General features: G+C 45.5%; 1 protein-coding gene across 3 annotated transcripts in view; it reads left to right on the top strand.

The window, feature by feature from the left end:
- Positions 1 to 15146, top strand: part of VPS13B (vacuolar protein sorting 13 homolog B) — a 1297298-nt gene that overhangs the window by 1232922 nt on the left and 49230 nt on the right. For all 3 annotated transcript variants that reach the window (XM_073550458.1, XM_073550457.1, XM_073550459.1), the window contains exon 56: positions 1598 to 2424. In XM_073550458.1, the coding sequence (XP_073406559.1) occupies positions 1598 to 2424 (827 nt within the window). The remainder of the gene's footprint in view (positions 1 to 1597; positions 2425 to 15146) is intronic.

Raw genomic sequence — 15146 nt, 5'->3', positions numbered from 1 at the left:
ACTGCTTGATCTGCAGCAGATAAACCAGTGATTTTATCAAAACTACAGCAAGCAGCCCGGTACGTGATACAACTTAGGAATCAGGGTCTCTGTCCCTACATTATACTTCTTTCAGATGGCATAGCCAAAACCTGGTGACAGATTGCCTTTAAATCTTGTGCATTTTACAGTGGACAGATGACTACTTGTAATCTCATTATCATCACAGATCTATACATTGGAGTTTCTTTAGTCTTTAATTCTTTAATAAGTTTTTGATTAGGGTTACTAACTGTGTGATCTTTGAAAAAATAACTTTATTTCTGCAGCTTTGCATTTGCTAATAAGGCAGGACTAGTCCAGCAGGGCATGTCTGATCTCAGACTAGTCCTGCCTCAAATCATCTAATAATATTCTCCTGGACGTGAATGACAGTCTGCATTATGGTCCGTAAGGAATATTGTATGCAGGTTGTTAGTCATGCCCAGAGAGGGGAGATAAGAATATCTGCGAAAAGACTATTACGGTTAAACCCGCCAGACTAGTCCGGCTTCATTAGACTATGCGATGCTGCAGGATTAAAGTTCGTTTTTCAAAGACTGCAGCGTTGGTAAGCCCTGTTAAATGCCTTAGCAAGTTAAAGGCAATCTGTCAGCAGATGTTTCTGTGCAATCTGTGAGCTGCAGAATGTAGGGACAGAGACTCTGATTCCAGCAATGTGTTACTTACTAGGTTGTGTTGCTGTTTAAATAAAATCATTGTTTTATCAGCAGTAAATTTTCACTAGAGGACTAGCTGACTTGTGCCTCCTAGTCCTCCTGCTCTATATAACCCCGCCCACAACACTTAGTGGCAGCTTTCTATCAATATACACTGTACACAGAAAGCAGCCAATAGGTGGTGTTGGCGGGGTTATACAGGGCTCAGCATTCAGAGTTCTGCTAGATCTGCAGCAGAGAAAACTGATTTTATCACAACTGCTGCACCCAGTAAACTAACTGATAAATCATTGGAATCATGGAGTCTGCCCCTACACCATGCTGCTGTCAGAGTACACAGTAAGAACCTGCTGACATATTCTCTTTAAATAAATCTACATTCATGCTACTATATTTGCAGTTGAAGACAGTTAGAGGACCTCACAGGTGCCCCTATTTGTGTGGTCTCTCTATTTTGTCTTTTTTTTGGCTTTTTCCTTGTCACCTTTGCTCATCCAGATGTTTTAGATAGATTCGTGTAATGCAACTTTAACCAAATGTCGCATTTTTTTGGCGCATCAGACTCAAGTCCCTAACTGGAGTTAGGTTTCTGGAGGAGTTTTCAATTTGGCGTATTTTTGCAACTTTTTAAAAGGATTTTGGTCCTAAAAAGTCACAAAAAATTGTCCAAGACAAAAATAATAATATTTTTATTTTATATATTGGCCCAAATTCATTTTTTTGCATTATTTATAAGAATTTGGCTTCAACGAATACCACAAGACAAATAAATCGCAACTGATGAATTGGGACCCAAATCTTTGCAGATCCAGCTCTCCATTGTTGCCAGGTTTTTAATTTCATATTGAAAAAAAAAGTAAAAAATAAAATAAAAAATTGCCTTTTTTTTGTTTTTATAGAACTCCATGTCAGCGCATTGTGTTTAAGTCCTTCATCACCCAGCTCAGCCTGGGCATCTATGACGACATCACTAATTACAAAGCTTCGTCAGAACTCATGCGGCTGAATTTGGATAACGTGTTCCTCCATCTGACCCCGGTGAGCAGCTTTCTCAGGCAGCCTTGCCAAGAGATGCAGACAGACCTCACCTTCGGGATTCCCGTGTTTTACAGCCTGGAAGTATATTGTGGAGATTTACAGATCGACAATCAGCTTTACAGCAAGTCCAACTTCCATTTCCCTGTTCTGGTTTGCCAAGACGAGAAAATGGAGTGCAGCAGATGGCCAAAGGCTGGCAGCCTGTCCATGTCCATCAAGGAACTGGAAGAATACAAGGAGATGTCCTTCTGTAAACTCTTCATCTCCTTCTCCTTAGAACAAAACATTTGTGATCTGAATGAACTGAGCTTCGATCTGAGGCCGTCCCGACTCTACGTGGAGGACACATTTGTCTATTACGTAAAAACGCTGTTTGATACGTATCTCCCGGATAACACATTGCTCCAAGGCCAAGTCAAACTCATCGGATATCAGCTTCATCATAGGTTACCGGATCAAGTACGACAGCATGCGTCAGCGCTTGTTAGCCCAGTTAGGCTCAGGAAATTGACTGTGCAACCAGTGAACGTGCTGGTTAGCATCCACGCGTCTCTGAAGCTGTACATCGCCTCTGATCACACGCCATTATCCTTCTCGGTGTTTGAACGTGGGCCAATCTTTACCACCGCCAGGCAACTCATCCACGCCCTGGCAATGCATTATGCCGCCGGTGCCCTCTTCAGAGCCGGTGAGTGTGTTCTTCTAATTTCCTCCATTCTTTACAGGTTATGCCAGTCTTAGTATTTTAGACTCTCGGTGGGTGCCGAGACTCCAAACAAACGTCTAGTTTGTTATTTGGCATAAAATGTGAAAAAGGAAGGCAGCACTCCAGTTCAAATGAAAAAAAGTAGATTTATTAAGTCCAAATGGCAACTTTTCGTTTCACAGAACTTTTCTCAAGCCTTTTTTTTTTTTTAGATTATTTAATCACCATATCCCAGCATGTTCGCTCATCACTACTAAGGAGGCTTAATCCTATTATTAATAATAAAATAATAATTGTGTTTTTATAGCACCTGCATATTACGCAGCACTTTACAATTCAGAGGGGATTTGTACAGACAATAATGATATTACAGAGTAACACTTAATTCTACAGATACCAAGAGGAGTGAGTGTATTCTCACAAGCTTACAATTTATGAAATGACAGATTCCCTTTAAAGGGAATCTGTCACCAGGTTTTTGCTACCTCATTAAGAGTAACATAATGTAGGAAAAAAGACCCTGAATCCAACAATGTATCACTTAGATTATTGGGTGCAGTAGTGACAGAATCAGAGTTTCTAGATGTTGCATAAAGCAGAGCTGAGAAGGCTAATCCCGCTCACACCACAGTTGGCCTCGCTCATAACAGATTCCCATTGTACATTGTCTATTGACCCTGAGCTGTTTATCAGAGGAGGGGTGTGGTTGGACCAGTGTCCATGTGCCCTGTAGTCCAGCAGTGATAATCTCCTGATGATAAAACATTCATTGTAAGTAGACAATAGCACACACCCTGATAAGTGACACATCACTGAATTCTGTGTTTTAACCCCTACTTCATGCTGTCCTCAGATTACAAAGCAATAACCTGCTGACTGATTGCCTTTTAATATTTACTGAGCACCTCCATGATCCAAAGAATGAAGTGACCACCTTCTTTGATCTACCTGCACAGCAAACTACCCTGTACAGGGAACAAAAATCTGAAGCAAAGGTATAGCCCCTTCATCATCAGCATGACAGGGCTCTACATTATCAGAAGAACAAGTCTCCAAAAACCCAACGATCTTCAAAAATGTAGGAAGGACAGGTCCATTGGAGTCCATCTGTCTTCTCCATAACCTACTGATACTTTTGCTGCTTCATATGTCCTCCAGAAGGAAAACAAAAAGTCTCTCTAGTGCCATCAATGGGCAGCTACACTCGAAGTCAGCGGCTGTCCCATTAAAGAGCTTTGAAACATGAATAGATGGTCCCCAAACCAAAAACGCTGGTTATCTTTAGTTTTGTTTCAAGGCTTTTTAATGATTAATGATTTAGTTATTGACTTACAGGCAGCTGTGTTACAGTAGCTCTAGAGATACAGTATTATTCTTCCTGGGAGGTTTCCCATTATGCTCATTAGATTAAGGTTGTCTGAACTCGCCTATTTCGATGGGTTCAGCTGAGAGTCTAGATCGATGATTGTCTCGTGGAGTTAAGGATCCAGCATGTCAGATTTCAGACTGCCCATCCTTTCGTTGGCCATCAAATAAACCGCCTGAGATGAGTGTAGGAGAGAGACGGCCCAGCTAGCTGCCAGTCCAACCATCAGCCATCTAAGATCTATGGGCCAATTAAGACTTACTTTACCAGCAGGCTCTCTACAAGGTGGACTAGCACCTACCAAGCGCTTGAGATGTCTCATTTCCTTCCAGAAGTAAAACAGACAAATCTCAGATCATTGTTCCTTATGTCCAGTAACTGAACAGTTCCAATGAGCGGGATTTAATCTGATACTTCATTGCTAGTGGTAATTTCACTAACCTCCAATACCCTACTATTTTAACTGAAAAACTATGCATTACCACGCCAGTTCATCCTTCAGGGTACGTTCATGTTCACACTGCATGTCTCCTAACCTTTGTAGTTCGGCAGTGGAAGTGATGCAGATTTGCAGTTTGCACTGGTGTGGATCCTTCTGAAGATATTCCTCCTTTGTCATTCAATGTCGAATCCATGGAAAAATATAACATTCGTTTATTTATTTTTTCCTATAGCAATTTATAGATGCATGTAAGCACAGTTGCATCAAGCTCATGTACATACATATATATATATTTTTTCTCTCCTGTCCCCTTTCCTTCCTCGACGTCTCCCCTTTTTCCCTCTGTCTCCCTCTTCTCCTTTCCCCACTCTTTTTTCCAACATTTTTGTCCCCCTCTACCCCTTTCCCTCTCTCTGTCACCCTCTCCTGCTTTTCCTCTCTCTCCTGTCCCTCTCTGCCCCCTCACTTTCCACCTCTCCCTCTCCTTCAGTCCCCGTTTCCCCCTATCACCCATTCCCCAAAAACCTTTTCCACGTCTAACCCTCTCTCTCTACCCCGTCTCCCCCTCCTCTTTTCCTTCCCTCTTTTCTTCTCATCTCTGACTCACCCCCTCTCTCCGTCTACCACTCGCCCCCTCACTCCCCTTTTACTCCTACTCTCCCCCCTTCTCTCCCTGTTTCTCCCTCCCCTTCTCTCCCTTTTCCTTAATTCGCTTATCTCCCTCTTTCTTTCTCCCTCCCCTTCTCTCCCTTTTTTCCCTCCCTCTTTCTCCCTCCTTAATTCGCTTATCTCCCTCTTTCTTTCTCCCTCCCCTTCTCTCCCTTTTTTCCCGCCCTCTTTCTCCCTCCCCTTCTCTCCCTCTTTCTCCCTCCCCTTCTCTCCCTCTTTCTCCCTCCCCTTCTCTCCCTCTTTCTCCCTCCCTTTTTCTCCCTCCCTTCTCTCCCTTTTTCTCCCTCCCCTTCTCTCCCTTTTTCTCCCTCCCTTTTTCTCCCTCCCTTTCTCTCCCTCCCTTTTTCTCCTTCGCCTCATTGGGAGACACAGATACTGTGGGTGTATGCTTCTGCCACTAGGAGGCTGACACTAAGTGAAAAAAATAGGTTAGCTCCTCCTCCCTCATATACACCCTCGCCCCTATTGCGGGTGGAACTCAGTTTTTTGCTTACTGTCCATGGAGGCACACACGTCTGGTTTTGCTCCACACTTTTTCTTTTTTTTTTCCCATGAAGATGAGACAGGGGCGACGGACCCTATTGAAAGGATCCGATCTCCCCAAACCATCAACGGGCGAGCACGTGTTGAGTATCGTCTCCACATATCCTCTCCCGCACCGTGGGACATATCTGGGCCTTTTTCCCCAGACCCTTTTTTTATTTTATTTTTACCGTCTATGAAGATGAGACAGGGGCAACGGATCCTATTGAAAGGGTCCTCATCCTCCTCATCATCAAAGGGTCCTTTTCCTCCTCATCAAAGGTTACTGCGTTTCGCCATCAACGGTCGACATTGTCCGTTGCGCTTCCTTTCTGGTTAGCCACGGCTCCAAGAGTGTTCACAAAGGTTATGGCAGTTGTCATGGCCATACTGCATTCTTGAGGCAGTCGTCTTGCCTTACTTGGACGACCTATTGGTCATAGGCCCTTCGATACGGGCACGCGAGGAAAATGTCAGCATCACGCTAGATACTCTTGCCCGCTTAGGGTGGCTGGTCAATGCGAAGTCATCCCTTGTGCCAGCTCAGAGGATCTCCTTCTTAGGAATGATCTTCGACACTTGCCGAGGGTTGGTAATTCTCCCTTAGGAAAAAGCCCTAGCTCTCTGGCAGGGAGTCCGGACTCTTAGCCAGCCAGTCCCTCATACCATTCGTTTCGGGATGAGGAATCTAGGGAAAATGATCGCAGCAATGGGAGCGGTACCGTTCGCCCAGTTCCATTTTCGCCCCCTGCAGTACGCCCTCTTAGCAGCCTGGGATAAGAATCCTTTCACGCTCGATCAGCGGTGCCGACTGTCCTCTCAAGTCAGGCAGTCGCTCAGATGGCGGATAACCAGTTCCTCTCTGACCCAGGGGAAATCCTTCCCCCCAGACCATTGGTTGGTGGTAACAACTGTCGCCAGTCTCCTCGGCTGGGGAGCGGTGTTTCGCCACCATACAACCCAGGAACGGTGGTCGCCACAGGAGGCACGTCTCCCGATCAACATATTGGAGATACGAGCGATTCGGCTGGCTCTGCAGCAGTTTCATCACTTCTTAGCAGGCCGCCCTGTCTGAATTCAATCGGACAACGCCACGGCGGTGGCTTACATAAATCACCAAGGGTGCACCCGCAGCAGAGCAACTATGTGCGAGGTGGGGCACGTTCTTCAGTGAGCTGAAGCAAACCACTCGTGATTTCGGCAGTCCACATCCCGGGTGTGGAGAACTGGGCGGCAGACTTTCTCAGCCGGCGGGGTCTTGCGTCCGGAGAGTGGTCACTACATTCTGAGGTCTTCCAGCATATTTGTCGACTGTGTGGAACTCCGGATGTGGACCTGATGGCTTCCAGGGTGAACGCCAAGGTACCCACGTATGTCGCTCGGGCCAGGGACCTGCAAGCGATCGCTGTGGAGGCGTTGGTTCCGCCATGGAACCAGTTCCGCCTCCCATATCTATTTCCCCCGCTGCCACTACTTCCGAGAGTTATCAAAAAGATCAGGACGGAAAAGGTTCCGGCGATTCTTCTGGCCCCGGACGGGCCCGTCGAGCGTGGTACGCAGATCTACTGCAGCTGCTCGCCAACGTTCCTTGGCGACTGCCATAGCGCCCAGATCTACCTTCTCAAGGGCCAATCTGCCACCCGAACTCAGGGGCCTTGTGTTTGACGGCATGGCCGTTGAATCTTGGATTCTAACCCAGGCAGGGTTCGGGAGCAAGGTGGTCGCTACAATGGTTAGCACCTGGAAGCCGGCTCCAGTACGTATTTACCACCACACCTGGAAGGTGTTCTTTGCTTGATGTCGAGGCCGCGGTGTTTCTCCACTGAGATTCTCGATCCCCGACATCTTGGCTTTTCTCCAGTCGGACCTAGACTCGGGCTTGGCCCCAAGTTCCCTCAGGAGACAAATATCGGCCTTATCCGTCCTGTTCCAGCGCAGAATTGCTACCTATTTGCAGGTTAAGACTTTCATCCAGGGAGTCTCCCACTTGGTACCTCCCTATTAGGCACCTATGGACGCCTAGGACCTTAACCTGGTCCTAAGTGTTCTGCAGGAAGCTCCATTTGAACCGCTTCAGGTACCTTTTCCTGGAAAGTGGTGTTCCTAGTGACCATCACTTCTATCAGGTGGGTTTCAGAGCTGTTGGCCCTATCCTGCCTAGCTCCGTTCCTCACTTTCCATAAGGATAAGGTGGTGCTCAGACCATCCCCTCCTTTTCTGCCGAAAGTCGTGTCCTCATTTCACATTAATGAGGATGTTGTCTTGCCTTCATTTGGTCCAGCATTGGTGCACCGTATGAAAAAGGCTCTTCACACGTTAGACCTGGTAAGAGCCCTCCGGAGGTACGTGTCGCGGACGGCGCCCTTACGTCAGATGGACACGCTGTTCGTGCTCCCTGAAGGGCGCAGGAAGGGACTCGCTGCCTCAAAATTGACCATAGCCAGATGGATTCGTTTGACTATTCAGGAGTCCTACGGCATTAGAGGCACGCCGATCCCAGCAGGGATCAGAGCGCACTCTACTCGGGCAGTGGGCGCCTCTTGGGCGCTTCGGCATCAGGCTTCGGCGGAACAGGTTTGCAAAGCAGCAACCTGGTCCAGCCTGCACACATTTGCCAGACATTATAATAGTCATACTCAGGCCTCGGAGGATGCGAGCCGGGGTAGAAGGATTCTCCAAGCAGCGGTGGCGCACCTTTAAACAAGAGGTGCATGTAGCTCGGATCGGTGAGTCAATCTCCCACCCAGGGACTGCTTTAGGAAGTCCCACAGTATCTGTGTCCCCCAATGAGGCGCAGGAGAAACATGGATTTTTGTGATAACTCACCGTAAAATCCTTTTCTCCGAGACGCTCATTGGGGGACACAGCACCCACCCTATTAGCCAGTTGGCTCTGTTTTTGTTTAATTAATACGCATTTATTTATGTGATATAAGGGTGGTCCTTTTCTGCACATGTTGTACCTGTATTAAGGCTGATTTTGTTGTCGTCCTACTGCTTTGGCACCAAACTGTGTTCCGCCCACAATAGGGGCGAGGGTGTATACGACGGAGGAGCTAACCTTTTTTTTTCACTTAGTGTCAGCCTCCTAGCGGCAGAAGCATACACCCACAGTATCTGTGTCCCCCAATGAGCGTATCGGAGAAAAGGATTTTACAGTGAATTATCACAAAAATCCATGTTTCTCCCTCTCCTTTTTCTCCCTCCCCTTTTTCTCCCTTCCCTTTTTCTCCCTCCCCTTTTTCTCCCTCCCCTTTTTCTCCCTCCCCTTTTTCTCCCTCCCCTTTTTCTCCCTCCCCTTTTTCTCCCTCCCCTTTTTCTCCCTCTTTTTCCCTCCCTTTATCTCCCTCGCCTTATCTCCCTCATTCTCTCTCCACTTCTCACCCTCTTTCTCTCCCCCTGTCCTCCTCTCCTGTTTCCTCTCTCCCGGTTTCTTCTTCTCCTCTCCCCGCCTTCCTTTCCTCTTATCCCCATTTTTCCCCCTCTCCTCCTACCCTCTCCCTTCTCTCCCACTGTCCCCCTCTACCTATCTCCCATTCCCTCTCTCCATGTCTCCCTCTCCTCCTCTCACCCTCGTCCTGTCTCCCACTCTCCCCCTATTACGCTCTTCCCTTCTCCCCTTATTACCCTCTTCTCTTCTCCCCCTCTACCCCTCTCTCACCCTCTACCCCTATCCCTTACTTCATCTCTGTGTATTCTTTCTAACCTTGGATTTAGATATTTAGTGTAGAATAAAACAGATTTTGGCTTTGAAGGCAGCGTCTCTTTAATACGAGTAATCCAGCGTCACCTGATATCGGATCATGTACAGATTCTCTTCATTAACATATTTGTGGAAGCCCCTTTAATCCCCTGTTAATATCTTACGGATGGAGTGTAACGTTTACATTCTGGAGTATCGGAGATGGGTTTGTTCACAGATGTCAAGGTTCCCTGTGACTGGAGCTGACCTGACAAGCGTGCAGTACCCAGAGATCAATGGTCAAGAAATGTCCTTAATTAGCACAGTATTATGTTTAGTACCATCGCGCTACACTGAGTTCTGGGTCACTGATCCAATTAATGTTAAACCTTGATTTTCACACACATTAATGGAATTCACTTTGATGGCTGATCAAACCCGACAGCTTTCTAATACTTTCCTGGAATAATCATCCTTATGGAATGGCACAGTGAGGTTTCCAAAGATTAAAGAAAGTGACGCCCATCTCAGTAGCTACATCGGCTCGCTCCCTCTCCGCTTACTTTGTTATAATTGCCAACTTTGAAAAGCTGATTTTCCGTTATCTAACTGGTGTTTTATTTAAAGGGGCTGTCCACCTCTACTTTATTATGTGCTTGAAATAGGATTTATAAGGACTTACTAGTGCACTTGTTTTTTTTGTAAAGGCGCCCTGATCTTCAGCTGTCAGTCTCAGTAGCAGGTACAGGAGCACCACCACTTTGGCCCTGCTCTTGGCACATGTTGGCATGTGACCAGCGCTGTGTGACGGGGCCGGCTGTGCATTTTTATACTTAAACCAGCCTCCTTCCCTGTGCATAAGACTTGACAGGTGCTGACTTAGCTACTAAAATGAGGCAGCCAGCCCCGTTCACAAACGCTGATGACATGCCAACACGGAACGCTTTCTTGTGTCAAGCACAGGACTGGAAGTGGAGGTGCTGAACCCCGGCAGAGCATAATAGACCTTTCAAATATTGCACACTTTCTGTCTTTAGAGTCACAAACCGTCAGTGTTGTGCATTACCATTGTTTTTAGTTGCCTCAATAGTTTTTCTTTAAAGGTGTTGTCCGACAGTGAAATATATATGAATTTTTTAGGCATATATTCATTTAAAATGATAAAATACTCACCTTTAAGTGCTTTTGCGGATCCAGCGCAGGATTCTTCTGAGATTTCCCCTAGCTTCCAGAATTGGTGCTCCTAGTCAACTAATCGCTGCAGCCAATGACAGGCTGTAGTGGTTCTGTAACTTCCGAACCGGGCAGATTATGGTTCTGGAGCAAGTGAATAACTATGGAGCTGCGAGGGCGAGGATTTCCTAGTCAGCTGACCGCTGCAGCCAATGACAGGCTGTAGCGGTTCTGTGACTTCCGAATTGGGCAGAGCATGCTGCTGGAACAAGTGAAGAACCATGGAGCTGCGAGGACGCTGGAAGGTGAGTATGCCTCAGTTCATTATTATTACTCAATCCATTCATATGAAAAATATATATATTTCACTGTAGGACAACCCCTTTAAGCATTGAATTATTTTTTTTTTAAAATTCGTTTATTAAACCATAAACAGGGTGTACAACATACATACTGGTACATAATGTTAAGTATAGTACAAAATATACATATGTTTCACACGACATTAAAATGTAAGGCAAAATGTGCATACCATTTGTATACAAGATAAAGCAAAACAGAATGTCAATTAAATCACAATGGTCTTATGTTATTACTCGAGTGATGAGATCTACCTAACTTCTAAACCGTACCTACATCTACAAAAAACAAAAGCTATTCTGCAGCCTACTTCCACACAATTAACTATTTATTATGTGACATCTCCACTCTACAAAGTGAGGTGAGAGGAATTCCACCTCTCCCAAATCTTCTCAAATTTACCCGGGCACCCTCTGTTTTGCTATAACGTGCATTCATATGGGATAATCGAATTCACTAAATTGATCCAGGACCCGAGAGAGGGAGATGAACTTCCCATCCACCGTAATGCCAGTACCTTTCGTGCCATAAACGGCGTCTCCCGTAAGAAAATCCCAACATATTGACCCCATGTCTCCTCATCCCATACTCCAAACAGACAGACCAGTGGTTCAAGGGGAACAGGAATTTGTACCAGAGATGTTAATAATGATGTCACCTCCTTCCAATATTGTGCAACGATAGGACAGTACAAGATCATATGAATAAAGTCTGCGTCTATTGAATGGCATCTCAAACATTCCGATGACGGGTATCGGCCCATCTTAAAGAGTCGAGTTGGAGTCAAATATGATTGATTAATAATATATAATTGTATCATCCTATTATTAACAGACGGAGATACCCAGATTGGTGACTCCAGGATTTCTTCCCACTCCTCTCCCCGTATATCTGGGATGAGCCTTTCCCATTTCTTCTTAACGGAGTCTACGGTAGATTCTGTCCCTACTGACAGCATATATGTATACAGAGAGGAGATGAGACCTTGGGGGCCTTGTGATTTAAGGATCCCTATCAATGGTAAAGACGAAATAGCGTTGTCTTTACCTACACATCTCATGTGCGATAGAAAGGCTGACCTTAGTTGTAAATAACGAAAGAACTGGGATCTCGGGACATTGCGGTTAACTTGTAATTGTTCAAAAGATATCAGAGTTCCACGATCATATAGATCACCTATCGTAAAAACATTATACTGAGTCCAGAACTCGGCGGATGGGTGTTCAAGTAATGCTGGAAGGTAACCATTATTCCATAGGGGCATTTCAGCTATAATATCCTCAAATCCAACCACCCTTTTAATCTGCTTCCATACTGATCATGCCAGACGGAGCAGGGGTAACAGCCGAGGGACATTTATTTTCCTCATTTCCAAAAATCCTAGCGGGCAACTAGTTTGTGCGGCATGAAGCAGATGATGATCAGAATTCGGGAGGTGACCGCCAGGCATCCATGTACTTATAGCTTTGGCCTGTCCAGCCAGATAATACAGAAAGAAATCCGGTAACGCTGCCCCCCCTCCCTTTTTGGGTCTCTGCAGAGTGGATAGTTTAAGTTTGGGCCTGGTTTTCCCCCATATAAAAGATGTGATCTGGGAATTCAGATTTGCAAAAAAGGATCTGGGCACCACTACAGCACTGTGTTGGAGAGAATAGCTAAGCTTGGGGAGTAATATCATTTTAATTAAATGAATACGTCTGGCTACAGACAGTGGAAGTTTACCCCAGATCGTGAATTTGGCTTTGACCATCTCCAGCAGTGGCTATATGTTATTTTGCAAATCAAACTTACTGCCTTGAGAAATATGGACACCCAGATAGTTAAAACTGGTCACAATGGGTAGTGAGGAGAGAGTCTCAAGTCGTGGCATTGGAGCATGGGAAAGAGGCATCAAAGCAGATTTCTCCCAATGTATGTATAGGCCAGAATATTTGCTGAATTTATTTATAGTAGTGATCACTCTTGTTAGGGTTTCCTCCGCTTTGTCCATAAATATCACCATATCGTCAGCATATAGGCCTATGGTGTCTGTCCGAACCGCTCTTTCTGTACCAGCAATATTAGGGGAAGATCTTATGCGAACTGCTAGTGCCTCAATCGCAAGAGCAAAAAGGGCCGGGGAAAAGGGGACACCCCTGACGAGTTCCCCTATGTAATGAAAAGGACTCAGATATGGAACTATTTACATTGACCCGGGCCTTGGGCTTCCTGTATAATATACTGACCCATTTTTGGAATCTATCACCAAATCCATATCTCTGCAAACACGCACGGAGAAAAGGCCATTCAAGAGGATCAAAGGCCTTAGCCGCATCAAGCGATGCCAGTGCCCATTCATTGTCCGGCACCAGGGAGCTATATTGGACCACCGACTGGACTCGTCTAATATTGATGGAGGTACTCTTACCAGGCATAAAGCCAGTTTGGTCAGAGTGTATGAGGTCTAATATGACTGAGTTCAACCTGTTGGCCAAAATTTTCGTAAAAATCTTATAATCCACATTTACTAATGATATGGGCAGATAAGATCCACAATCTAAAGGGTCCTTCCCCTCCTTTTTAAGAACTATTATATTAGCCTCATAGAAGGATTCCGGCATGGATCCCCCCTCCCAAATCCCCCGAAACACCGTCAACAAAAGGGGCACCAATATCTCCTGGTACTTTGTATACAATTCGACAGGAAATCCATCCGGTCCAGGGGCCTTCCCAGAGGCCATGTCCTTCATGGCATCCTCTATCTCCTCCAGAGTAAACTCAGCATCCATGAAGGCCCGTTGGGAAGGACGTAATGTGGGAAACTCTATATCTGACAGATAGTTTAGACACCCCCGGCTATCAACATCAGTCTTAGAATTGTAATTGTACAATGAACTATAATAATCATAAAAGCATTTCAGTATTTCCTCAGTTGAAGAAACCAAAGTACCATCCGAGTTGCGAATCTGTAATATTGTATTAGTTGTATTATGTTGATGCACTAAGTAAGCCAAATATTTGCTTGCCTGATTCCCCAGCTCAAAATAAGATTGTCGGGCAAAAAATAGTTTACGTTTGGTTTTAGTGTCACTGTGTTGAGTATATAATCTTTGAGCAGTCAACCACTCCACCCTATTGCTGTTAGTTTGGTCAGATATGTAGGCGGCCTCCGACTCTTTCAGACGTCGCTCCATCTCATCATCCTCCCCCGATGTCACTCATTTAATGTAAGAGATCGTAGAGGATAAACAACCCCTCAGATAAGCCTTAAGAGTGTCCCAAAAAGTGTCTGGCAGCACGGTGGCTCAGTGGTTCGAATCCCACCAAGGACAACATCTGCAAGGAGTTTGTATGTTCTCCCCGTGTTTGCGTGGGTTTCCTCCGGGCACTCCGGTTTCCTCCCACACTCCAAAGACATACTGATAGGGAATATAGATTGTGAGCCCCACCCGGGACAGTGATGAAAATGTGTGCAAACTGTGCGCTGCGGAATATGTTAGCGCTATATAAAAATAAAGATAAAAAAAATAAAAAATAAAAAATAAATTGATATTCCGGGGTTCAGGGTGGAACGAGATGAAGCAACGTAACTGATATATCGTTCTATCGGGTGATTTCATCAACTTCAGCCAAAAAGGGTTCAATTTCCATGTTATCCTATTGTTCAATGGTCCGTATTTAAGTTTAAGAATGACCGGACTATGATCTGAAATCCCCCTACTGCCATGTTCAATATCATCCACCCATATCGCCAGGCTGCTGGATCCAAAAATATAATCTATGTGAGACAGGGAGCGTTTAGTAGAGGAATGGCAAGTATACTCCCTCGTCTCAGGGTGGCGCATTCTCCATAGATCCAGCCACCCGCTACCCGCCATGAATTGTAACAGCTGGGATGTAGCCGGGGTGGGCGGTCCGTATTTAAGTTTAAGAATGACCGGACTATGGTCTGAAATCCCCCTACTGCCATGTTCAATATCATTCACCCATATCGCCAGGCTGCTGGATCCAAAAATATAAACTATGCGATACAGGGAGCGTTTAGTGGAGGAATGGCAAGTATACTCCCTCGTCTCAGGGTGGCGCATTCTCCATAGATCCAGCCACCCGCTACCCACCATGAATTGTGACAGCTGGGATGTAGCCGGGGTGGGGGGGTCCCACTCTGTATTCCATCACCTAATCTCAATTTATCAAGATGATTATTCATGACCAGATTAAAATCTCCTATGCAAATGACATGCGCATCTGGATAATTCAGGGCAAAACTCAATGCTTTCTGGTAATTGACATATTGGCTGGGGGAGGGTTGTAGATACACAAAATAACATATTTCTTAGAGTTGATCAGCACATGTACAAACACAAACCGTCCCTCAGGATCTTTCCGGGCCTCCCTGGTTTCCCACCGAGCATCTTTATGTATTAACAGTGAAACCCCCCATTGAATAGCTGGTGTGAAAAGCATGTATAAACCATTGTACCCACGGTTTTTGCACACACTGAACTGTAT

Source organism: Dendrobates tinctorius, unplaced genomic scaffold (genome assembly GCF_039654945.1).
Source record: "Dendrobates tinctorius isolate UK_male_01 unplaced genomic scaffold, ASM3965494v1 ptg000165l, whole genome shotgun sequence".
NCBI lineage: Eukaryota > Metazoa > Chordata > Amphibia > Anura > Dendrobatidae > Dendrobates > Dendrobates tinctorius.
This window is presented reverse-complemented; position numbering and strand designations above follow the sequence as displayed.